The sequence below is a fragment of the Geotrypetes seraphini genome, chromosome 1 (genome assembly GCF_902459505.1).
Source record: "Geotrypetes seraphini chromosome 1, aGeoSer1.1, whole genome shotgun sequence".
In the NCBI taxonomy this organism is placed as follows: domain Eukaryota; kingdom Metazoa; phylum Chordata; class Amphibia; order Gymnophiona; family Dermophiidae; genus Geotrypetes; species Geotrypetes seraphini.
Window position 1 is genome coordinate 251,992,971 of NC_047084.1, and position 26,117 is coordinate 252,019,087.

At 43.1% G+C, this 26,117-nt stretch overlaps 1 protein-coding gene across 4 annotated transcripts in view; it reads left to right on the forward strand.

The window, feature by feature from the left end:
* Nucleotides 1-3,277: 3,277 nt before the first annotated feature.
* Nucleotides 3,278-26,117, forward strand: part of SLC2A9 (solute carrier family 2 member 9) — a 201,470-nt gene continuing 178,630 nt past the window's right edge. For all 4 annotated transcript variants that reach the window (XR_004539921.1, XM_033949181.1, XM_033949198.1 and 1 more), the window contains exons 1-3: nt 3,278-3,383; nt 7,877-7,951; nt 8,940-9,038. Coding sequence is in view for 3 of the 4 variants with exons in the window: in XM_033949181.1 (XP_033805072.1) it covers nt 3,300-3,383; nt 7,877-7,951; nt 8,940-9,038 (258 nt within the window). In the remaining variant the exon portion in view is untranslated. The remainder of the gene's footprint in view (nt 3,384-7,876; nt 7,952-8,939; nt 9,039-26,117) is intronic.

Genomic DNA, 26,117 nt, shown 5'->3' on the forward strand with positions numbered 1-26,117 from the left:
CTGATGCTAAATCTCAATGCTCCAAATGCCACGAAGACTAGTTTTTGGTTTCTTATTCAAAAATCCAGATATTACTTTATACCATTGAGTGGCCTGGTGCCCCAGAAAGTCCACTTGAAAACATAAGATCGGCAAGCTATATTGATTTGTAAGATTTTTCCACTCAGGGAACCCCTCCTGAATGGCCTGCTTCAACTGCAACCATCTGTAACTTTGTGATTTATTAAGTCCAAATTTGTGTTGCAATCGTGAAAAATCAAGCAGCTTACCATCTGATATCACATCATCCAAAGTGTGTATACCTGCCTTTATCCAGTGCTTCCTCAATAAGGCTAGAATCTGCAAGCAATGCATTATTGAACCTCCACACAGGTCTATTATGTTCTTGTTCTCCAACTTTAAATTCAATCCACACTCCACCATGATCTGATAGAAGGATTGTATCAATGGTGGCCCTTATAACCTTATTCACAAATGAATCAGACACAAAAACATAATCTATACATGTTTTCGTCGGGGGTCAGGTTCCTGAAGAAGGGCTCCTCCCCGAAACCAGCGTGGTTGAACCTTTTCTCCTGGCGCGGTTTTTGCTCGTTAATGTGTGAGAAGTGTCTCAGATAAGTATTTTTTTCAACTTGTATGTGATTTTTTGTTTTGGATTTTGCTGAATGTTTTTGGGGGGTCTGGCTGGCAGGGTTTTGTTTGGGGGTCGCTCAGGTATTTTTCGTTGAATTATATTTGATTTATTCACTGATTTATTATTTGAATGATTTATTGAATTACTTAATTTGCAGCACACCAGGGTGCTCAATGATGGTGTGGGGGTGGAGGCTTTTCGCCTTGACCCAGAAGTGAAGTGCCAGAGCTGGACTCCTATCGCTGATGGTTCACACTGAGAGTACCCTTCACTTATATTATATTATATTATATTATAATCACATGATTCTGGTTGTGAGTTGTGAATATAGGTTTAGTTCCCTGAGCGCCCTTCAAACAAACCCTGAAGTGACTTGAATTGCCTCGTTACGTTGTTTCTATTGTAGGATTTTTGGCAAAAATTGAGTGTATTTGTTGTGCTTAACCACTAAATCAGAAGCAGCCAGTGGTAGAATCAACTGCTGAAGATCTTTAAAAAATTCAATTTGATATGAATTAGGAGTATATATGTTAATGAGTGTCAGAACATGTTCCCCTAAGCTCATACTGACCTTAACCCACCGCCCTGAAGGATCATAAGAGAGTAATTTAAATGAAGCCACATACCTTTTGTTAATTAAAATAACCATTCCAGCCTTCTTTCCCACCGCAGGAGCAAAAAAAACAATGTTTAACCCACCCTTTTGCCAACTTACTGGACTCTAAAGCACTCAAATGAGTTTCCTGGATGCAATAAATATCAGCGTCTTGTTGTTTCAGGAAGTTAAGAATTTTAGTTCTCTTGACTGGATGATTGAGCCCATTGACATTTAATGAATATAACTTCAACATACTGAGCATTCTAATTAAAGGGGATCTGAAAATGTATTGCAATGTCCTTAACCCCACCTAACCTCGTATAAACAATACACATCCTTAATTCCCTATATAAAACCCCACCCCTCCCCTACCCCCTTTATAATACGAATGCCTGAAAGCACCAATTTTGATCAGGAACTCAAAGCTCTTCCCCAGGCATCTCATATTATATTCCACAAGAATCAACCTTCTTTCCAAATCAAATACAAACATGAATTATCATTAAATTAGTACCCAAGTAAATAAATTAACTTAATATTGATAATTCATAAAATAGAAAAAAAGCTAGTCATTCTTAATTAATTATAATGCATCTTAGATATTTCTTTTTTTTCCACTGGGTTTTGAAGTTTAATTCAGATAATACGATAACTATTTCTTGAAGACAAAACAGAATGCCATATCTTTTGCAGTAAATAAGTCAGTCTCGAGTCATAAAACAAACAAAAAAAGCACAAAAGAGCAAAATATACAGTTTAGTTCCGCATGGCAAGTATTGCATTAATATCCCAGATGAGATTCCATAACTGATCCATAATTTGCTTCAGTTGCTGATTTTTCTGTTTTAACTTCTTGTTCATTTCTAGAATTTTATGCCTCTCTTCACTTGCAAAACGAAGCTGAATGGCAGCACTGTGATCATCATGCTTTGAGCCATCGTCTTCCAAGTAGCTATTTCTAATGATACCTTAATTTTATATATACTCCTTCATATTCATCACTATTTAATCAATAATTTATTTATATATTATAAAGCGAATATAAATTAATCTAAAATTCAAGTCCTTATACGAAAAGAGCTGCAGTCTTATTACCTATTCTGGATATGTCTTAACACACTTCCTTTAAGCAATTCTAATAAAGTAAATCTAAACATCTCTATAAAATACATATAATTTTCATTATGAAGCCAAACTCCTTAAGGACTTCATTATCAACCTTCCTATTATTCTAGCTACATAGATATATACTCTCTTTTTTTTAATATATATATATTCAGAATCAGCTCTATTTAACTTGTTAGTGAACCATAGGAATAAAAATATCTTTTTCTTATCTAAATCATTAAACCTACATCCCTTCCCCACACATTCACCCCATGAAACCCCCAATCATCAAACCTTACTATAAATATTTATTTTTGATTCCATTAACATTCCCATTATCCCTTTAATTAATAAGTGGGTACCTTTATTGTTAATACTAAGAAAAGAAAACAAAAAGATCATTTAGTTCCCACAGAATCGTCACAATCATACCATTCTTTCAGATCAACCATTCAATGAAACCCACTCTCACCTTTTATCATACATAAATAAACAACATACACACACTGCTCCTTAAACTAATATTAGCTCAGTTAATAACAAACCCATCTAAATTCATTCAATAACAATTAACCCTTGAATGTGTTTTTAAAGAATATCGATCATCAATTCATTTAATATTTTATACTTTGCAGTCAATTATCAAGTAATAATGAAGAAAAGTCCCAATTAATGCAATCTCTCATGCAATCCATAACACAAGCTTCCAGACCGAATTTTCCTCCTCCTCCTTTTGTTAAGAATGTCCATACAACAATTTCCCTACTATATCCACCAACCAATTATCTTCCGTGGCAGCAAACTTCTGATAAAAGGCTCCAAAAACCTTTATCTGCAATTTCCAAGTACAACTTTAGAACCAGGAGATTCAAGCCTCGTTTTCATCTGTACACAGTTATACTTCCAGTTTCCCAGCAGAAACCTCATAGTACTTCCTTCTGCTATTCCAGTGTATCCATGGATCTCCCTTCCTCTGACACATCCACGTTCCAGAACAATCACCATAGCTGCCAAACGGACATTCTTCAAGGCAAAACCGTTGTAAGTTGTAAAATGCTAATACTTTCAACTGTCAGCCTGCTCATTCTCAGCATGAAAGACCGTGTTGATTTTAGTGATAACAACTAGCTCAATATTCCAATTAACCCTTGAATGGGTTCCAGTTATGTTGAATGCACCTTCTTTTCTCCTTTTGGGATCCTTTCTTCCTTTCCACATTGCATAAATGAACCTTTGAAATAATTTCTTTGTGAGACCATTTGAATTATATTAAAAATAAAATAAAATCACCCCATGTTCTTTAAACTTGTCACATAGAAAAGCCTTAAGTGGAAAACTTTAGGACATGGGCTGTGCTTGCTGAATAATGTATTTGCAGGGTCTTCATACTGTACTGTATGATTTGCATGGGTAACCCTCATAATGGCAGGATAGAGAAGGCCATATCTTGCCCCAATTTGTTGTACATCCGACCTTAGAGATAAAAATTGCTTCCTCCGATTTGCCTTTGCTTTAGCAAAATCTGAAACAAATGGCAGTTATGAATCCTTATATCTCAAATTTCTATTTTCCTTTGCTAATCGAAGAATTTCTAAGGCATGCTGTAATCTTAAAACACTGAATATCAGTGGCCTGGGACCAGAGTTACTGTTTGAACCTCTATATGAGATTCTATGTGCCCTTTCTACCTCCAAAGGGAACTTTAATGACTTTGGAAGTAATTTGCAAAAATAAAATAGCATCCCTTCCTTCCAAACCCTCTGCCAGACCAAGAACACGTACATTTCATTTACGTGATTTATTTTCAAAATTTTCTAGCTGCTTTGCCATCTCATTAAGCAACTTACAGTCTTTCTTACAGCGTGTCTGATCCTCTCCTCAAGTAGCCACACGATTCTCTAGCTGATCCAGCTTATTATTGGCCAAAGTCATTTGCTTTGTTAAACTGGAGACTTCCTCTCTTACAGCTACTAGCTGTTCAACATTGCTTGTAGTAATCAGCTTAATAGCTTTCAGCTCTGCCATCAGATCCAGTAAATCAATTTCTCCATCAGTGTCAGACAATGGAATCTCGCAGGGAGTAACCTGATCCTGTTACACACGTTTGCTCTTTCCTCCTGACACAAAAGCTACCTCTAATTTAGTTTGTTTTGTTCCAGCCATCATCTATTATTGGATATGAAAGGATTATTATTTTTTTTTTTTAAACCCACAAAACTTTTAAGGTTGAAAATAACTGAAAAATAGCCTGGGTGTGAGGAGCTTCAAATCTACCCGACCATTCCGCAGCACTCTCAAGCCACACCCAAGCCCAGCATCTTGTTTCCAACAGTGGCCAACCCAGGTCACATGTACCTGGCAAGATGTCAAAGAGTAAAACAGATTTTATGCTACTTATGCTATAGTAGGAATAAGCAGTGGATTTCATCAAATACATCTTAATACTGATTTATGGACATTTCTTTTAGGAAGTTATCCAAACCTATTTTAAACCTTGCTAAAGTGACTTCTTTCACCTCATTCTCTGTCAATGAATTCCAGAATTTAATTACATATTTTCTCTACTACTTAGTAGCTTCATTGCATGCCCCCTAGTCTTAATATTTTTAGAAATAGTAAACAAGCGATTCATATCGACCCATTCCACTCCACTCTATTTTATAGACTTCTATCATATCTCCCATGAGCCTTCTCTGCTTTAGCACATCCCCTTTATAATTTTTGTTGTCCTTCTCTGTACCTTTTCTAATTCCACTATATATTTTTTCAGATGTGGGGACCAGAATTGTGCACAATATTTGAGGTGTAGCTGTACCATGGAACAAGACAAGAGCATTATAACATTTTCTTCTTTGTTTTTCATGCCATTTCTGATAATTGTTAACATTTTATTCACTTTCTTAGCCACTGCTGCACACTGAGCTGAGGGTTTCAACATATTCTTAACAATGGCGCCAGATCCTTTTCCTGGGTGATGACTCCTAATATGGAACCCTATATCATGTAGTTATAGTTCAGGTTCCACTTTCCCACATGCATCACTTTGCATCAAATGTCATCTGCCATTTTGATACCCAATATCCCGGTTAGAGAATGACACAGGAACAAATTTGTCCCCATCTCCGCAGGATCTATCTCCATCCTTGTCCCAACCCCACAACTTCTGTCCCTCTCCATGCCCCATCCCTGCAATCTTGTCCTTATCTGCACAAGCCTTAAACAGTGTTCAAGGCTTGTGCAGATGAACATAAGAACATAAGAACATAAGAACTGCCATCTCCGGATCAGACCCATGGTCCATCGAGTCCGGCGATCCGCACACGCGGAGGCCCAGTCAGGTATACACCTGATTGTTCTAATCACCCATATCCCTCTATGCCTCTCATAAGGAGATGTGCATCTAATTTGCCTTTGAATCCTAGCACAGTGGATTCCTTAATAACCTCCTGTGGAAGAGCATTCCATGCGTCCACCCCTCGCTGCGTAAAGCAGAACTTCCTGACATTTGTCCTGGACTTGTCACCCCTTAGCTTCAAACCATGTCCTCTTGTCATGGATCATGGTGGTTTGCAATATAAAATTAAGTAAAAATAAATAAAATAGAAGGAACATCATTTAATTATAGGAAAGCCTAAAAAAGGCACACAAAGAGCATTATAACAAAAGGAGAGCACAGTCATCCCTATCGCACTCATTACTTATTAGATACATTCCCCTGGTTGAAAATTGCATTTCTCTCAAAAGCTAAAAGTGTATGTGCTATTGAAAGCAAAGGTAGTCATTTTAGAACTATTCACATCTGAGAGGTGCATAAACTGGCACTTAAATACTTATCTCAGTGTATTGCAAACTGTGCACTGCGGCATACCAGTGTGCCTCCTGAGATTTCAGGTGTGCCACGACACAATGGCGAGAAGGAGAGTCGTCCATGCCGGCTGACTGCCTACAGTATGTGCCTCTCACAGCGAGAGAATATTGACCATTTAACCCTAATCTGTTTTCTATCTTTTAATCAATTCTTAATTCATAATAAGATATTACCCCCATCCCATGATTTTCTAATTTCCTCAGAAGTCTTTCATGAGGATTTTGTCAAATGCCTTTTGAAAATCTAGATACACAATATTGATGAGCTCTTCTTTATCCATATGTTTATTCACTCCTTCAAAGAAATATAGTAGATTGGTGAAGCAAGATTTCCCTTGACTAATTCCTTGACTGGTCACATTGGACAATGTAAATAATTTGTTTTTCTGCTCTATTTTATCGATGTCTTTCAGTATTTTGAACGTCTCTATCATGTCCCCTCGCAGCCTCCTCTTCTCAAGGGAGAACAATCCCAGTTTCTTGAGTCGTTCCTCATATTCCAATTTCTCCATACCTCTTATTAGTTTCGTTGCTCGTCTCTGCACCCTCTCCAGCAGTTTTATATCCTTCTTTAGGTTGGGAGACCAATGTTGTACACAGTATTCCAAGTGTGGTCTGACCATTGCTCTATAAAGCGGCATTATGACTTTCTCTGATCTACTCGTGATTCCTTTCTTTATCATGCCCAACATTCTGTTTGCTTTCTTTGCCGCTGCCGCGCATTGTGCCGACGGCTTCAGGGTCCTATCTATCAGTACACCCAAGTCCCTTTCTTGTTCGCTCTTACCCAGAGTTGCTCCTGACATTCTATACTCGTATTCCTTATTCTTACTACCTAAATGCATTACTTTGCATTTCTCCACGTTGAACTTCATCTGCCATTGCCATTGCTCTGCCCATCAGGGATGGGACAGAGACAGAACTCATGGGGATAGGATGAAGATGGAGATAGATCCTGCGGGAATGGGGATAAATTTGTCCCCGTGCCATTCTCTACTCCCAGTCTCACAAGGCCCTCATAATATTCACAATCCTCTTCTGATTTAACAACTTTGAACAACTTTGTCATCACCAAATGTATTTATCTCACTTGTTATCCCATCTCTAGATTAAAGAGCAGCAGTCCCAGCATAGACCCCTGGGGAACCCCACTATTTACCCTTCTCTGTTGAGAATATTGACCATTTAACCCTAATCTGTTTTCTATCTTTTAATCAATTCTTAATTCATAATAAGATATTACCCCCATCCCATGATTTTCTAATTTCCTCAGAAGTCTTTCATGAGGATTTTGTCAAATGCCTTTTGAAAATCTAGATACACAATATTGATGAGCTCTTCTTTATCCATATGTTTATTCACTCCTTCAAAGAAATATAGTAGATTGGTGAAGCAAGATTTCCCTTGACTAATTCCTTGACTGGTCCTAGCCCTACCACTTACAGAAAAAAAAAATCCTAATTTAGCCCTAATTTTTAACTTTAGCTGTTTTAACCTTTGATTTCCTAGTTGACTGTGTAGATATGAAAGATGGTGGCATGTCCCATCCTGCTTTGATCTTTGTGTAGCCAAATACAGATATAGATGCTGTGAGATTAATTTCTAATTCACAGCCTGTGTTGCCAACACCCATACTGAATTCGTGTTACTGTGGGGTTTTTTTGTAGGATATATATAGAATGGAGCTCACTGACAAAAAGAGTACAGAAAGCAAAGCAGACCAAGCTATGAAAACAAAACAGGTGAGTGATTTACCTTATTTTATAACATGAATTTATAAGGTGGCAATGGTCATAGAACCATAACAGCAAAAAAAAAGCAATGGTAAATATTTCACTCAGTGCAAATATACTGCTCTGGCCTCAGCATATCATCCGTACACATTCTTTGCCTGTAATTTACCCGGTTCCTGACCATAACTGTATACTGTTAGTGTGAAAATTAGTACGTGCCTCCCCTTGCTCATTCCTTATCCCTTTACTGCAAGTACCCATGCTCTGAAACTGGGTAGAAGTTTTTTCAGCTGAAAATTGCTCCCCACTTTGTATTTTCAGGGGCTCCAAAGAAAAACCAATATCATTTGCAAAGCAACACTACACTTAAACCATTCTACATTTATATTTGAAAAATCTCACTCTTTGGCATGGCAAATTGCACTTTTGGGGATGGTTCACCCTTGGCCTCTCTACTAGTTCTCATGTACTAACACCATGTGCTAATTTGCATGCTAGCTGCTTAGCACACTTTAATAAACAGACTCCTAAGTGATCTTTTGAAGGTGATAGCAGGAGGCTGACATCAGACCACCGTTTGAAAGTCTCCCACTTTGACTTTCCTCCACTTCTGCTTTAGCTTCTCTACTAACTTCCTGTATCCTCAGGCTTTCATATCATAATAGTATCCTGCCCTTCCTGTTTTCTTCTGTATCGTAGCCTCTTTTCATATCACATCTGCTGGTTTTGCATTTCTTCTCTTTCTGATTTCTCTCCAGTGTCACCAGCTACTTCCAGTACTAATTCAGCCACTTCGTACCAGATTTTGTATCCTATTCTTCATCACCTACATCTTCCTGTTTGTGTGAAAGGTCATTTGTTCATTTCATGCAGTTATCCTTCTTCTGTTGTTGAACGTCTTAAATTGTCTTCTTTGTCAGGTTTCCTATGCCATATTAGGATTTAGAAGAGAGTTTACATGAGTTTCTTGTTGAAGAATCTGAATTTTTTTTTCCAGAATGGGTCATGCTATCTAATCATTGCTTCCCTGGTTGGAGCCATTGGATCTTCCTTTTTGTATGGGTACAATCTATCAGTAGTGAATGCTCCTTCTTCAGTAAGTAATTGAAGTTCTTTTTACAGAAATGCCTCAATATGGCGTCTGGATTTATGTGTAGATGTATTAAGATTATGCCTATAGAAGGGATCCGTAAATCAGTTCTAGGGATCCTGGAACCAGTTGGCTTTTCAAAATATCCATCTATATATATAAAATCGGAGGTATGTATGTTTGTATGTGCCGTGATCACGCAAAAACGGCTTGACCGATTTGAACGAAACTTGGTATGCAGATCCCTCACTACCAGGGGTGATATGTTCTGGGGGTCTCGCGGCCCACTTGCACACGTGGGCGGAGCTACAAACATAAAATCAGATTTCACCCATTCATGTCAATGGAAAAAATGTAAAAAGCTGCCATTCTCACAGTAATTCAAAAACGGCTTGACCGGTTTGAACGAAACTTGGTATGCAGATCCCTCACTACCTGGAGTGATATGTTCTGGGGGTCTCGCGTCCCACCTGCACACATGGGCGGAGCTACAAACAGAAAATCAGATTTCACACATTCATGTCAGTGGAAAAAATGTAAAACGCTGCCATTCTCACAGTTATTCAAAAACGGCTTGACCGATTTGAACGAAACTTGGTATGCAGATCCCTCACTACCTGGGGTGATATGTTCTGGGGGTCTCGCGGCCCACCTGCACACGTGGGCGGAGCTACAAACAGTAAATCAGATTTCACCCATTCATGTCAATGGAAAAAATGTAAAAAGCTGCCATTCTCACTGTAATTCAAAAACGGCTTGACCGGATTGAACGAAACTTGGTATGCAGATCCCTCACTACCTGGGGTGATATGTTCTGGGGGTCTCGCATCCCACCTGCACACATGGGCGGAGCTACAAACAGAAAATCAGATTTCACCCATTTATGTCAGTGGAAAAAATGTAAAAAGCTGCCATTCTCACAGTAATTCAAAAACGGCTTGACCGATTTGAACAAAACTTGGTATGCAGATCCCTCACTACCAGGGGTGATATGTTCTGGGGGTCTCGCGGCCCACCTGCACACATGGGCGGAGCTACAAACATAAAATAAGATTTCACCCATTCATGTCAATGGAAAAAATGTAAAAAGCTGCCATTCTCACAGTAATTCAAAAACGGCTTGACCGATTTGAACGAAACTTGGTATGCAGATCCCTCACTACCTGGGGTGATATGTTCTGGGGGTCTCGTGGCCCACAGGCACATGTGGGCGGAGCTACAAACATAAAATCAGATTTCACCCATTCATGTCAATGGAAAAAATGTAAAAAGCTGCCATTCTCACAGTAATTCAAAAACGGCTTGCCCGATTTGAACGAAACTTGGTATGCAGATCCCTCACTACCTGGGGTGATATGTTCTGGGGGTCTCGCGGCCCACCTGCACACGTGGGCGGAGCTACAAACAGTAAATCAGATTTCACCCATTCATGTCAGTGGAAAAAATGTAAAAAGCTGCCATTCTCACTGTAATTCAAAAACGGCTTGACCGGTTTGAACGAAACTTGGTATGCAGATCCCTCACTACCTGGGGTGATATGTTCTGGGGGTCTCGCATCCCACCTGCACACATGGGCGGAGCTACAAACAGAAAATCAGATTTCACCCATTCATGTCAGTGGAAAAAATGTAAAAAGCTGCCATTCTCACAGTAATTCAAAAACGGCTTGCCCGATTTGAACGAAACTTGGTATGCAGATCCCTCACTACCAGGGGAGATATGTTCTGGGGGTCTCGCGGCTCTCCTGCACACATGGGCGGAGCTACAAACATAAAATCAGATTTCACCCATTCATGTCAATGGAAAAAATGTAAAAAGCTGCCATTCTCACAGTAATTCAAAAACGGCTTGCCCGATTTGAACGAAACTTGGTATGCAGATCCCTCACTACCTGGGGTGATATGTTCTGGGGGTATCGCGGCCCACCTACACACGTGGGCGGAGCTACAAACAGAAAATCAGATTTCACCCATTCATGTCAATGGAAAAAATGTAAAAAGCTGCCATTCTCACTGTAATTCAAAAACGGCTTGACCGGTTTGAACGAAACTTGGTATGCAGATCCCTCACTACCTGGAGTGATATGTTCTGGGGGTCTCGCGTCCCACCTGCACACATGGGCGGAGCTACAAACAGAAAATCAGATTTCACACATTCATGTCAGTGGAAAAAATGTAAAAAGCTGCCATTCTCACAGTAATTCAAAAACGGCTTGCCCGATTTGAACGAAACTTGGTATGCAGATCCCTCACTACCTGGGGTGATATGTTCTGGGGGTCTCGCGGCCCACCTGCACATGTGGGCGGAGCTACAAACAGAAAATCAGATTTCACCCATTCATGTCAGTGGAAAAAATGTAAAAAGCTGCCATTCTCACAGTAATTCAAAAACGGCTTGCCCGATTTGAACGAAACTTGGTATGCAGATCCCTCACTACCTGGGGTGATATGTTCTGGGAGTCTCGCGGCCCACCTGCACATGTGGGCGGAGCTACAAACAGAAAATCAGATTTCACCCATTCATGTCAATGGAAAAAATGTAAAAAGCTGCCATTCTCACAGTAATTCAAAAACGGCTTGACCGATTTGAACGAAACTTGGTATGCAGATCACTCACTACCTGGGGTGATATGTTCTGGGGGTCTCGCGGCCCACAACTCTATGTTGCTTGCTCAAGGGTGGGTTCACCCAAGAATTTATATGTTCTTGCTCCAGGAGGTGAAACTAAAATTGTTGTTTATAATCACGTTTTGCGTTAGTTGTATTGTATTCATTTTGTCAAATATTTCACATTATAATTTGAATATTGTACTTTTTATTAAGCTGTAAAAAATAATTTCATTCACCACTATAAAGTATCTTTATTTGAATCCATGTACAGTGTTATTGCTATAATTAAATACCAGTGCAACGCCGGGGCATCAGCTAGTTCTTTATAAAATTCTACAGTTAGGCCATCTGGGCCGGGTGCTTTTCCGGTTGCCATTGTGTGAAGCGTTTCAGATATTTCTTCTATGGTGATAGGTGAGTCTAGTATTTCCGAGTCTACAGGGTCTATTCTGGGTCATGGGAGGTCTTCTAAGAAGGAAGAAGTAGAACCTTCATCTTCATCAAGTTCTGAGGTGTACAGAGTACGGTAATATCTCATAAAGGCCTGAGATATGTCCGCAGGGTCAGTAAGAACAGTCGAATCTTCCAGGGTTATACTTGCTATGTCTGATTTTTCAAGGATGCAGCCAGGAGATGTCCACATTTATTACTTTCAGCAAAGTATGATGTAGATTTCTGGAAGACAGTGTGTGCAGCAGATTTGCTCAGTATAGTGTTATATTTAAATTTCAGTTTGCTGAGCTGGTGGAGCAGAGACATGTCAGAGGGGGTTTTCTGATGTGAGGCTTCCAGATTTTGGATTTCCAGCTCCATTTGATTTAGTACATCTCTTTGAGTTTTATGCTTGTGAGCCACGTATGAAATGATATGACCTCTGATAAATGCCTTAAAGGCGTCCCATCAGGTGTTCCAGGATGTCTGTTCAGCTTGGTTGAGTAAAAAATAATCTTTGATACTTGTTCTGATATGTTCTGTGAATCCAGCTGGGGACGATACGAAAGAAGTTGTTTTCTTTTGTAGGCCGTCGACTTACTGAGGTCAGGGACGAAAAGTATGGAGGCTCCCTCATGTTTCAGAGGAGCACGGATCTTTGCACGCTGCATGATGTCAACTACCTGTTGATATCGAAGGAGTTTCACCACCACCGGGCGAGGATAGCGATCAGAGGAGGAGCGGTGAGAAGGGACACGATGTGCCCTTTCTATTTCAAATTCTTGAGAAAAGATGAGATCAAGGAGTTTCGGGATCCAGGTGTATAAATGTTTGATCAAATCACGATCTGGTATTTCTTCAGATAAACCGAGGATTCTGAAGTTACTTCTACGTGAGCGATTGTTGCTGTCCTCAAGCTCCCATTCCAGCGCCGTGATACGCAGTGCCTGCTTTCGAAGATCTGTTATGTTGTTAGTGTTCACCTCCATTTTGTTTTCAAGGGAGGCAACACGTGTTTGAATTGCCAGGAACTCTGTTGTAAGAGTGCTGAGCTTGTCATTTATTTCCTCCGTATCAGATTTCGTGTCAGTAACCAAGCCTTTCAGTTCCTTTATTTCATCCAGCAGCTCCCGATTACTACTGCAGGGGTGTCCGGAAGTGGAGCCTTCGAGGGAGAAGACGGCTCAGGCTTGTGTCTTTTATTTATCTTCTTTTCAGACATCGCTGATCTTTTCACTTGGTAGAAGTAGTAACAGGAAGTGTGCAGAGTCACTCTGATGAATTTTTAGCGTGAGCAGATCGATTTTTGTTCGAGTAGAATATCGATTGCAGAATATTGGTGCAGGAGCTAGTCCCTCACGCTGCCATTCCTTGTGGGCTCAGCAGCGCCCCCCGTTCTTGTAGTTTTTGAAAGTTTGACGAATCTGTCCCTCTCCACTTTCTCTATGCCCTTCATGATCTTGTAAGTCTCTATCATATCCCCTCTAAGTCTCCACTTCTCCAGGGAAAAGAGCCCCAGTTTCTCCAATGTTTCAGTGTATGAAAGGTTTTCCATACCTTTTATCAAGCGTGTCGCTCTTTTCTGAACCCTCTTGAGTATCGCCATATCCTTCTTTAGGTATGGCGACCAATATTGGACGCAGTACTCCAGATGTGGGCGCACCATCGCCCGATACAACGACAGGATAACTTCTTTCGTTCTGGTTGTAATACCCTTCTTGATTATACCTAGCATTCTATTCGCTTTCTTAGCGGCCGCTGCGCACTGTGCTGATGGCTTCATTGTCTTGTCCACTATTACCCCCAAGTCCCTTTCTTGGGTACTCTCACTCAATGACAGCCCTCCTATCGTGTAGCTGTACCTTGGGTTTCTGTTTCCTACATGCAAGACTTTACATTTCTCTACATTAAACTTCATCTGCCATCTCGTCACCCACTCCCCTAGTTTGTTCAGGTCCCTATGTAAATCTTCGCAGTCTTCTATAGTCCTAGCCCCATTAAATAGTTTGGTGTCGTCTGCGAATTTTATTACTTCACACTTTGTCCCTGTTTCTAGATTATTTATAAATACATTGAATAGCAGCGGTCCAAGCACTGACCTCTGCGGAACAGCACTCTTGACCCTCCTCCAGTCCGAGTAGTGGCCCTTCACTTCTACCCTCTGCTTCCTACCTGCCAACCAATTCTTGATCCATCTGTGTACGTCTCCTTCCACCCCATGGTTCTTCAGTTTCCAAAGTAGGCGTTCATGGGGTACCTTGTCAAAGGCTTTTTGGAAGACTAAGTATACGATGTCTATGGGATCCCCTTTGTCCATCTGTTTGTTAATTCCTTCGAAGAAGTGCAATAAGCTCATCAGGCATGATCTTCCCTTGCAGAAGCCATGTTGGCTTGTTATCATAAGTTTATTCCTTTCTAGATGCTCCTCGATGCTATCTTTTATCAGTGCTTCCACCATTTTCCCCGGAACCGAGGTCAGACTTACCGGTCTGTAGTTCCCCGGGTCACCTCTCGATCCCTTTTTAAAGATGGGCGTAACATTGGCTATCTTCCAATCCTCCGGGATCATGCCTGTTTTCAGGGATAGATTACAGACTTGCTGTAGTAGTTCCGCTATTTCCTCCTTTAGTTCTTTCAGTACCCTAGGGTGGATTCCGTCTGGACAAACGTGATTTGTCAGTTTTTAAGTTTTCTATCTGCCTGTGTACATCTTCGAGGCTTACTTCCATGGATGTCAATTTTTCTGCTTGGACTCCTTTGAAGATTTGTTCAGGTTCCGGTATATTAGATGTGTCCTCTTTTGTAAATATTGACGAAAAGAACATGTTTAGTCTTTCCGCTACTTTTTTCTCCTCCTTCACCACTCCCTTCCTATCTCCGTCATCCAGCGGTCCCACCTCCTCCCTAGCCGGATGCTTCCCTTTAACATATCTGAAGAACGGTTTGAAATTTCTTGCTTTCCTGGCTAGCCTCTCTTCATATTCTCTTTTTGCTTTTCTAACCACGAGGTGACATTCTTTTTGATACTTCCTGTGTTCTTTCCAGTTCTCATTGGTTTTGCCCTTTTTCCATTTCTTGAAAGAATTCTTCTTATCACCTATCGCTTTCTTCACTTCTTTAGTTATCCATGCCGGGATTTTGCGCCTCGCTCACCATATCCTTGAAGAAAGACCAGGCTTGCTCTACAGTCTGCCATTTCTTTGAGCTGTTCCTAAGTTTCTTCCTTACCATTACCCTCATCGCTTCGTAGTTTCCTTTCTTGAAGTTAAAAGTTGTCGCTGTGGTTCTCTTTCCTTTCAGTATTCCTACTTCAACTGATGAACTGTTCACGATCTTTTTTAATATGGTTTTAGTTTGTAAATATGATTTTTCAGGACTATTTGTATGTCTATGTTATGATGATTTTGTTTTAAATTATGTATGTAATTCTGTAAACCGTTTAGTTTTAAACGGTATAGAAATTTTTAAAATAAAAAAATAAATTAAATAAATATCAACAGACCTTCTCTTCTATTAGGACCACAGGCAGTACCAGTTCCAGTATCATGTATTTGACATCTTGCTAGGAACCAACCTCTTAATGACATCTCACCTTTGTAAAAATAAAGGGCACAGTGGAAATTGTCTGCTCTGCCCAGGGCCGCCATCAGGGCAGTACTACCAGTCCTGCATTCAGGGGCCCGGAGGTGACAGGGGGCCCGGGCTCCCCCAGGGTCCTAGGCAGTGTTCCCTCTAAGGCAGCGGTCTCAAACACGCGGCCCGCGTGTGGCTCTCCAGGTTTTATTTGTGGCCCGCGGTCTGGAGGCCATCATTCTCTTCCTTTTGGAGCAGCAGCCGGCTCGTTCGTTCAAAGCCGCGGGTTGGCGGCTCCTTGCGCTATCCACTCCTGCATCGGAAGCCTCTCTGATGTCACAACATCAGAGAGGCTTCAGACGCAGGCGCGGATCTCGCAAGGAGCCGCCACCCGCGGCTTTGAACGAACGAGCCAGCCAGACACGCTGCTGCTCCAGTGGCGTACCAAGGGGGGGGCGGTCAACTGTTCTCCTTAGAGTGCGGCTCGTCTAGAGCACAGTTCTTCAACCGCCGGTCCGCAGAAAGTTCCTGCCGGTCCGCGCAGGACCGGCGAGATCAACTTCTTCAATTTCCTGCCGGTCCGCACAGGACCGGCAAGATCGAGGAGCTGTCATTCGCGCAGGGCCGGAGACATAATAGGGAGCCTCACACTGTGCTTTCTCCCCTCCCAGCGGCTCTCCTTACAAACGCAGCGATTCAAAACGGAAGCCTTGGAGCTTTTGCTGAGTCGGGCCGCCTCTGATGATGCAACTTCCGCTTTCCTCAGAGGCGGTGCGACCCAACAAAGGACCTGAGGCTGCCTTACTGAATCGCAGCGCTGGCAAGGAGAGTTGCTGGGAGGGAGGGAAGAAAGCTGCTGGGCATGGTGAAAATAAAAAAGGGAACAGTTGTTACTGGACCTGGAGAGGGAGAAGGTGAGATGCTGCTGGGAGGGGGGAGTGAAAGGAGTCTGGGAAGCTGTTGGGTAAGGGGGAAAAAGGGACAGCTGCTACTGGACCTGGATAGGGAGAAGGAGAGATGCTGCTGGGAGGGGAGGAGGGAAAGGAGTCTGGGAAGCTGCTGGGCATGGTGAAAAAAAAGGGACAGCTGCTACTGGACCTGGAGAGGGAGAAGGAGAGATGCTGCTGGGAGGGGAGGAGGGAAAGGAAAGGGAAGAGAGTTACTGCTGGACAGGGGGAGGAGGGAAGGGAGAAGAAAAAAGGAAGGAAACAGCTTGCAGGGAGATTAGAGGAGGGGAAGGGGAGAAACAGGAATGAGATGGGAAGGGGGTCAGCAGAGAAATTGAGAGGGACAAAGATGCTAGATCTGGTGTAGGAGAGATAAAAATGAAGAGGGCAGTGAAGCTGGAGTGAGTCGTGTAAAAAGGAGAGGGGGCATAGGCTGGATGGAAAGGGGAGAGGGGCATAGAAAGAAGACAAATACCATATGGAAGGGGGAGAGGTCAGACAGTAGATGGAAGGGACAGATGCTGGATTGAAGAGACAGAGAGGGCAGACGCTGGAAGGAAGAGAGTGAAAAGAAGATGAAAGCAGAAACCAGAGACAACAAAAGGTAGAAACAAATAATTTTATTTCTATTTTGTGATTAGAATATATCAGATTTGAAATATATATCCTGCTAGAGACATAACTGGGGACTGCAGTATTCTGTTAGCATGATATTTCTATGAACTTGGCTTGTTCAGTTTTCTTGATAGTAGAGGGGATATATGTGAAGGGGAGGGGAGACAGGGGTTTTGTTGGTCCGTGCTCTGTATATTTGCATTTATAAAATCACAATTGTTCAGAATATTGTTTTTTTTTATACTTTAATAAAATACGTTCAATATAAAATCATAATTGCGGCTTGTGCAGATGGGATCAGATGGTTTGCGGGGACTGAGCTCGCAGAGATGGGGTGTAAACGGGGTTTTAAAATTTTAGTCCTAGTAGTTTGCCGGTCCACAAAATAATTCTTTTATTTCTGCCGGTCCACGGGTGTAAAAAGGTTGAAGAACACTGGTCTAGAGCACTGGTGCCCAACCTGCTTCCCTTCCCTTCTCACTGCTGCCATCGGGGATCAGGCCGGCACCGTGTCTTTGATATCCCTGCTTCTCTTCCCTGCGGGGCCGACCAACTCTCGCGGCGGCCAGACGTCAATTCTGACGTCGAGAGGACGTTCTGGCTAGCCAATCGCTGCCTGGCTGCCTGGAACGTCCTTTCCGATGTTAGAATTGACGTCGGGCGGCGAGAGTTGATCGGCCCCGTGCAGAAGAGAAGCAGGGAGATCTCGGCCTGTTCTCGATTACGGCAGCGGCAGCAGCCTATTCCGCGGCGGTGGTGGCATGGGGGAGGCAGGAAGGAAGAAAGAAAGAAGGTATGTGGGGGGGGACAGAGAGCCAGAAAAAAAGCAAAAAATCGGGCACGGAGGAAGGAAGGAAGAAAGAAAGAAGGTGGGGCAGGGAACCAGAAACAAAGCAAAAAAAATGGGGCACAGAATCAGAGAAAGACAGACATAGAGAAAGAAAGAAAAAGTTGGGGGAGGGAATGAGGTCTGGAGGAGAGGAAGCATACAGGAGGCTGAAAGAAGGGAAGAAATATTGGATGCACAGTCAGAAGAATAAAGTGCAACCAGAGACTGATGAAATTACCAAACAAAGGTAGGAAAATGATTTTATTTTCAATTTAGTGATCAAAATGTGTCTGAATTTATATATGCTGTCTATATTTTACACTATGGCCCCCTTTTACTAAATCGCAATAGTGTTTTTTAGTGCAGGGAGCCTATGAGCATTGAGAACAGCGCTGGGCATTTAGCGCAGTTCCCTGCGCTAAAAACTGCTATTGTGGTTTAATAAAAAGGATGGGGGGTATATTTGTCTATTTTTGTATGGTTGTTACTGAGGTGACAATGCATAGAGTCATCTGCCTTGACCTCTTTGAAAAAAACCCAGAATAGGAATGATAATTAACATTTTCTCAGCATATAGTGTGCTTTGTGTTTTTTAATTTTATTTTTGGTAGATCATTTTGACTTGGTCATTTTAAAGTAGCTCGCAAGCCCAAAAAGTTTGGGCATCTCTGAGCTAGAGCGTTGAAACTGTGTATTTCTATTTTATCCCCCCTTTTACAAAACTGTGGAGCGTTTTTTTAGCGCCAGCCGTGGTGGTAGTAGCTCTGATGCTCAGAATTCTATGAGCGTCAGGGCTGTTACCACCATGGCTAAAATCCACACTACAGTTTTGTAAAAGGGGGAGGGGTTAGTTTGTGAAGGTTCTGTGTTCTGTGTGTTTGAAAGACATGGTTTTCTGTTAGGATTGACGATGTAGGATTGATCTGTGCTGGTCTGGCTTGTTTAGTTTTACAATGGTGTATTGATGTACTGCTCATTGCAATATGTAAGATGCTGCCTTTTCCTAGGTACTCATGTGTGACGTGTGGTTTGTTACTAAAAATCATGTTTTTCTTACAGATAGGGGGGGTGCCAAAAAATGATGGGTCCCGGGTGTTACATATGCTAGGTACGCCACTGTATGTAAAGATACCAGAAAGCTGTCGAAGTAAAAACTTTAAGTAAATTGTTATTCTTCTAAGTTTTGAGTATTTAACCCTCCCACAATCTCACGGGCACTAGTTTCAAGTTTATTGAGATTTTGATTTAAACGCAATATCAAATATTTTCAATGAGTATAACAAAAATAAATTTGGGGAAATAAATAAAACCATTTGAACAATAAACATACAAACATATCCATAGATGATTAAAATTACATAAGGAGTACAAGGATAAAGTATATTTGTTTAAAAATGCGTCCTCCGTGCCTGCTCATAAATTTGTGGAGTATGTAACTTGTCGCTCATGCATATTTTTTTTTGCACACACCTCATCAATCCTTAGAGGAAGCATTGGTCCTAGGCCACCATAGCACAAATTCCTGTATTATGCTTCTGCTGTGCACAACAATAAACAATAAACACTGCTGTCATACTTTTTTTTGTCCCCTGCCGATTTCCTGGTAGCACCCCCCCCCCCCCGGACAAAAGTGGGGGGGAAGGAGTGCGTGGGGGGGCCCAATAGGATTGCTCAGTAAGGGGCCCAGAAATTTCTGATGGCGGCCCTGGCTCTGCCTACCTGATATTGGAATGTGGCAGATTCTGAGTGAAGTTATTTTAACTATAGCTCACAAGATGGCAGTGTTCTCAAAATTTAGACTGAAATTTATTTTAATTTGAGTCCTGACTTGTTGATTTTGCTCTTTAGTATACATAGAGAGGGGTGGATACCTTTATAGATCTCAGCTATTTTCACAGAGGTTTTATTATAATACCAAGTAGTTCAAGTCTTTTGATATAAAAATGAGCAGTTTTAATGTTTATATTTTGTTGAGATACCGTACCTATTGTTTAAAGGGATAGAATTAGTACAAATTGAAATTTGTGAGCAGTAATGCTAATCAAGGTTTTTACCCTAGCAACATTCTATTTGTACATCTTTCATAAACATTTACAATTTAATTAGCTTAACTATGTAAAAAAAAAAAAATGTATGAACGGTAAATTTTACTTGATTCATTGGTTTCAGTTTCTTAAAGATTGCTATTAGGATATGAAATATCAGTGCAGAATGGATGTTTGCAGGGAAGTGCAATTGTCTGTGGGGAAAGGGGACAGGAAAGCCCGTATAAAATTAAAGGAAAAATATAGTTATAAATGTGACTCAGGGAAAATCCACCAGTACTATACCCCTGCCTTACAGTATATTCAATTATATTGTCTGCTATTAGATTCTATGCATTTACATGGAGGAAACAAACAAACAAAAAAGCAGTGGGGTGTCCAAAAAGGAAACTAACTCTACTTTACTGTTGAAAAGGATTAAACTACAGAGAGAGCAAATAATCTATCTGCAATGGTAGCAGGTGGAGAAAAAAGCCTCAGAAAAAAGTGAGAATCATAAACATAGGTAGTATAGTGCTGTCATGAAATCAGTCATCGGCATAAAAAAACTCCAACCTGTATAACCAAACCTTGCAGAATAGTTGAAACACTCACAGCTGGGTTGCAGGTGCACTAGAGGTCACTCATTTGGTACGGTCCAAAAAGGACCAAAAATTGAGATCATGATTGCTCCTGTCTGCAAATTCCTCTTAGTAAGCTTAGTAAGGATTATTATAAGACTTAGCTGGAGTTGATGGGCATAATGAAAATCTACCTCATGCCAAAGTCATTGGCATTACTTGAGTGTCTTCCTTCTAACAGATCAGGAGCCAGGCCTTGGAACAGTTAGTCCCACTTTGTGAAAAGAGAATGCTCCCATAATCAAAAGACTGGACTACCCTGTTTCCCCGATGGTAAGACACTGTCTTATTTTTTTTGGAAGGCCAAAATATGCTCTAGGGCTTATTTTCGGGGGGATGCCTTATTTACCCATGAAGAAGACTACAGTACACAGTTATTGTTGAAAAAAAACAGAATTTTATTACGTTCGCGATAGGTACGTTCGCAATGTGTTCATTGGAGGAAGAAAGCGGTCGGCTGAAGAATCGGTCGGCCGAAAAATCGTACCGTGTATGGCCAGCTTTATCCATCATACCATATATTGTACCATTTAATGTCCCCAATGTTCTCCATCAGGGAAACACAGTAAAGAGATTATTCTGTAGTGCAGCATCAGAGGGGACTTGACAATGTGAAACCATTGTTTATATACCATATGCATTTTAAACAGGCTTTATATACAGTACCGTATTTTCACGTAGATAACGCGCACCCGTGTAAAACGCGCACACGGGTATAGCGCGCGGAAAACACAAATTTATGTGCAGAAATTTTTGTATACCGCGCACACCCTTATACCGCGCATGCTGCCCGACTCTCCAGTCGCCAGCCCCGACTCTCCTCTGGCCACCCCGACTCTTCTTTCGCCCGCCCCGACTCTCCTCTCCCCCTTGAAGTCCTGTCCCCACCCTGAAAACCTGATGCCCCCCCCCCGACGTCCGATTCATCACCCCCCCGCAGGACCGCTCGCACCCCCACCCAAAGGACCGCTCGCACGCACCCCCACCCTGAAGGACCGCTCGCACCCCCACAGCCTCCCGACCCCCCCCCCCCATCATGTAGAAGCTCCTACCGGTGTCCTGCTGCTTCCCCTCTTGCCCCACCGACTCCCCGACACGATCGGGGCAAGAGGGAGCTCAAGCTCTCTTGCCCCAGCCAACCGTGGCACCCCCGACACGATCGGGGCAAGAGGGAGCTCAAGCCCTCTTGCCCCCCCAACTCCCCAACTCCCCGACAATATCGGGCCAGGAGGGAGCCCAAGTCCTCCTGGCCCTGGCGACCCCCCCTAGTTGTTCGGGCCAGGAGGGAGCCCAAATCCTCCTGGCCACGGCGACCCCCTACCCCCACCCCGCACTACATTATGGGCAGGAGGGATCCCAGGCCCTCCTGCCCTCGACGCAAACCCCCCTCCCCCCAACGACCGCCCCCCAAGAACCTCCGACCGCCCCCCCAGCTGACCCGACCCCCCTGGCCGACCCCCACGACACCCCCACCCCCCTTCTCCTTTCCTTTCTGTAGTTGGCCGGACAGACGGGAGCCAAACCCGCCTGTCTGGCAGGCAGCCAACGACGGAATGAGGCCGGATTGGCCCATCCATCCCAAAGCTCTGCCTACTGGTGGGGCCTAAGGTGCCTGGGCCAATCAGAATAGGCCCGGGAGCCTTAGGTCCCTCCTGGGGGCAGGGTCTGAGGCACATGGTCGGGTTGGGCCCATGTGCCTCAGGCCCCGCCCCCAGGAGGGACCTAAGGCTCCTGGGCCTATTCTGATTGGCCCAGGTGCCTTAGGCCCCACCAGTAGGCGGAGCTTTGGGACGGATGGGCCAATCCGGCCTCATTCCATCGTTGGCTGCCTGCCGGACAGGCGGGTTTGGCTCCCGTCTGTCCGGCCAATTACAGAAAGGTACGGGGAAGGGGGTTGGGGGTGTCGTGGGGGTCGGCCAGGGGGGTCGCGGGTCGGCTGGGGGGGCGGTCAGAGGTTCTTGGGGGGTGGCGGTCGTTGGGGGGAGGGGGGTTTGCGTCGAGGGCAGGAGGGCCTGGGATCCCTCCTGCCCGTAATGTAGTGCAGGGTGGGGTTAGGGGGTCGCCGTGGCCAGGAGGGTTTGGGCTCCCTCCTGGCCCGAACAACTAGCGGGGGGGGGGTCACCAGGGCCAGGAGGACTTGGGCTCCCTCCTGGCCCGATATTGTCGGGGAGTTGGGGAATCGGCGGGGCAAGAGGGCTTGGGCTCCTTTTTGCCCCGATCGTGTCGGGGAGTCGGGGGGGGCAAGAGGGCTTGAGCTCCCTCTTGCCCCGATCGTGTCGGGGGTGCCAAGGTTGGCTGGGGCAAGAGGGCTTGAGCTCCCTCTTGCCCCGATCGTGTCGGGGAGTCGGCGGTCCTTCGGGGTGGGGGTGCGGGTGTGTGCGAGCGGTCCTGCGGGGGGGTGAATCGGACGTCGGGGGGGGGGGGGAACTGTGTAAAAAAAATTTTGTACAACGCGCTCAGCTTTATATGCGTGAAAATACGGTAATACAAACCTGTCTGCGTGTCTCACTTTTGGATGTTCTGGCCGTGAACAAACTCCTGCAGTCTCCGTTAGGGAGGGATGAGGGAAGCTGCCTGTGTTTCCTGGCGCGGAGTCACGTGCGCGCGCTGCAGTCCTGTCACTTCCTCCTCTTCACTTCATGACGAGGTGCGGCACGCAGCCATGGAGGCAAATACGGTAGACGGAGGGACCACACGGAGTCACCCACCGTACCACCCGATTCGGGTAAGCGCAGGTATCGGTGGGTGGCTTATTTGCGGGGGGGTGCCTTATTTTACATTTTTTTCTAAAAAAGGGGGTGCTGTCTTATTTGATGGCCCTGCCTTATCATCGGGGAAACACGGTAATATAGGGGTCCTTATACTAAGTCACTCTAGGTGCTAATGTGACTCTTAGCCCATTTATTTCTTCTATTTATTTGCCCATTTTCCCCTTGCTTTTAGATTATGTATTTATTATTTTATTTAATATTATGAATTACAGTACTTTAATCCATTTTCTTTCTGCCTTTTTTAAGATTGTAAACTGTATCATTAGACTTGTTATGGAAATGCAGGACAGTTCCCCCTCCGAATCTGCAGTTTCAGTACCCGCAGATTCAGTTATTCACAATTTTTTTTTAAACAAAACTCTGCATCGGACCTTCCCCAGACCTTACCTGGTGGTCTAGCGTCAACGCAGTGCAGGATCGATCATCCTATGCTCCTGCCTCGTGAAGAGCAGTCATCAAAATGGCTGCCTTGAGTTCCCGTTGTAGTCTCAAAACTACAACAGGAACTTACGGCAGCCATTTTGAAAACAGCTCTGCATGGGGCAGGAGCGTAGGACAATGGATCTTGCTCTGCGTTGATGCTAGACCACCAGGTAAGGTCTGGGGAAGGTCCGGGACATAGAAGGGAGGCGGGGGTGGGTCGGAGCCGGCCCTAAAAATTATCCGTGATTTTTCAGTATTCGCGGGCTGGCTCTGCCCTTAACCCCTGCGAATATTGAGGTTCTGCTGTATAGCAAGTTCTCAAGTTAAATTCATGCTTTTTTCATTGGTAGCTCAAGATGAGTTATATTCAGGGTACAGTAAGTACTAAATGCTGATTTAAGATTGCAATGCAACTCTAAAATGCAAGCTGAGGCTAACTTGACATTATGCTATTTTGATACCTTTTGATTCAGAACCATAATTTAACATAGAGAACAAGAAATTGCAAACTTCCTGTGTAATGTGTAACTCTTGCGGGTAATATTTTCTCGTGACAATATAAGGCTCATTTAAAAAAAAGATAGATGTCCAAAAGACAGCATAAACTGACACTCAGACATTTTACTTGTCAAAACGTCCAAATGGGTATTTTCAAAACTGACTTTCTGGATGTCTAGTGGAACTTCTTAGCCATTGTGCATCCAGAGTAGAAATGAGCATGTTGGTAGGCATGCTATGGGCAGGGAATGAGTGGGCTTTGGGAGGGCTTAGACTTAGATGTCCTACCGCTATAATCAAACCTTTTCCAGGATGTTCTAGACAGAACTTGGATGTTTTCAACTAGAAATGTTTGAGAAGCATCTAAGTGCCTAAAGGGTACCCAAACTGACCAGGTGACCACTGGATGGATTAAGTAATGAGCCCCACATACTCCCCCAGTGGTCACTGACCCTGTCTCACCCTCCATAAATTTGAATGAAACAGTACATACCTTGGTATGGGGAAAACCTAGTAGAGCGTCACACAAGTGTCTTAAGTAGTCAGGTGGGTGGGCTAGTGAACCATAGAGAGGAGAAGCCAGGCCCATAAGCCACTCTCACCACTACATTTATGGTGGGAAGTGTAAGCCCAGCAAAACCCTACTACACTATCATATAGATGCCACCTGCAGCCATAATGGCTATTGGGGTGATGAACAAGTGAGTATAGTAGGTTTTGGGGGAGTTTTGGAGGGCTCACCATACATTATAATGGAATTATGATGAGATGTACTGCTGGCACTGTTTACGTGAAGTTCCCAGCAGTGCTTTTTAATGTGCCCCAATGTTCTGCTGGCATGTCTGTGTTATCAGTCCATTAGAAAGCTGGCCCCTCCCATGTCTAAATGGGCTTCATTTGGATGCTTTCAACTTGGACTGTATTATGGTAAAAAATGAGGAATAAAGTTAGACAAACTGAGGTTGGACATTTAGTTGGATGTCCTGGTGGCCAAGATGTCCAACTAGACGATTTTCAAAAAATAAAATTTTGGACGTCCAGCATTTTTGAAAATGGACCCTTTTGGAAGTCTAATTTTGGAAATTTTGCGGGAAACATCCAAAATCAGACTTAGATGTCATATCGAAAATGCCCCTCCACACCTCTAATGAAAACCAAGATAAGCTTAAAAGGGTCTTGTTATCTGATAAGCCAGATCTTTAATTCAGAGATCTAAGTATTTCAATAAAAGTGATTTTGCAGAGAGGAAGCTGAAATCAAAGATGTACAAGGCCCATACCAGAGGATAGTCCTCCTCCTGCCATTAAAAGAAATTGAAGCAGTCTCTGGAAGCTGTGCTACACACACTATGTATGACCAAACTATATTCTCACATGACATGCAACTTGGAAAGTCTGAAAAAAAAGAGAAGGATAGGTCTCAACCAAATCAGATCCATCCTAAATATAGGATCCAGCTCTATGGGTACCAGGGGGTACTGAGTATCCTACCAATATTGAGCAAATTCCTTTGCAGTTCCCAGAGAGGAGTAATTTGTTTAGCATTTGATTGAAACATCTGGGATTGTTATAGAAACATAGAAAAATGAAGGCAGATAAAGGCCATATGGCCTATTTAGTCTGCTATCGACTATCCCTTCCTCACCCATTGTGCAGTATACAACAATACATGAAATAGTTGTCATTAGTGCACCATTTGTTTGAAAATTTTTCTCTAACTATAG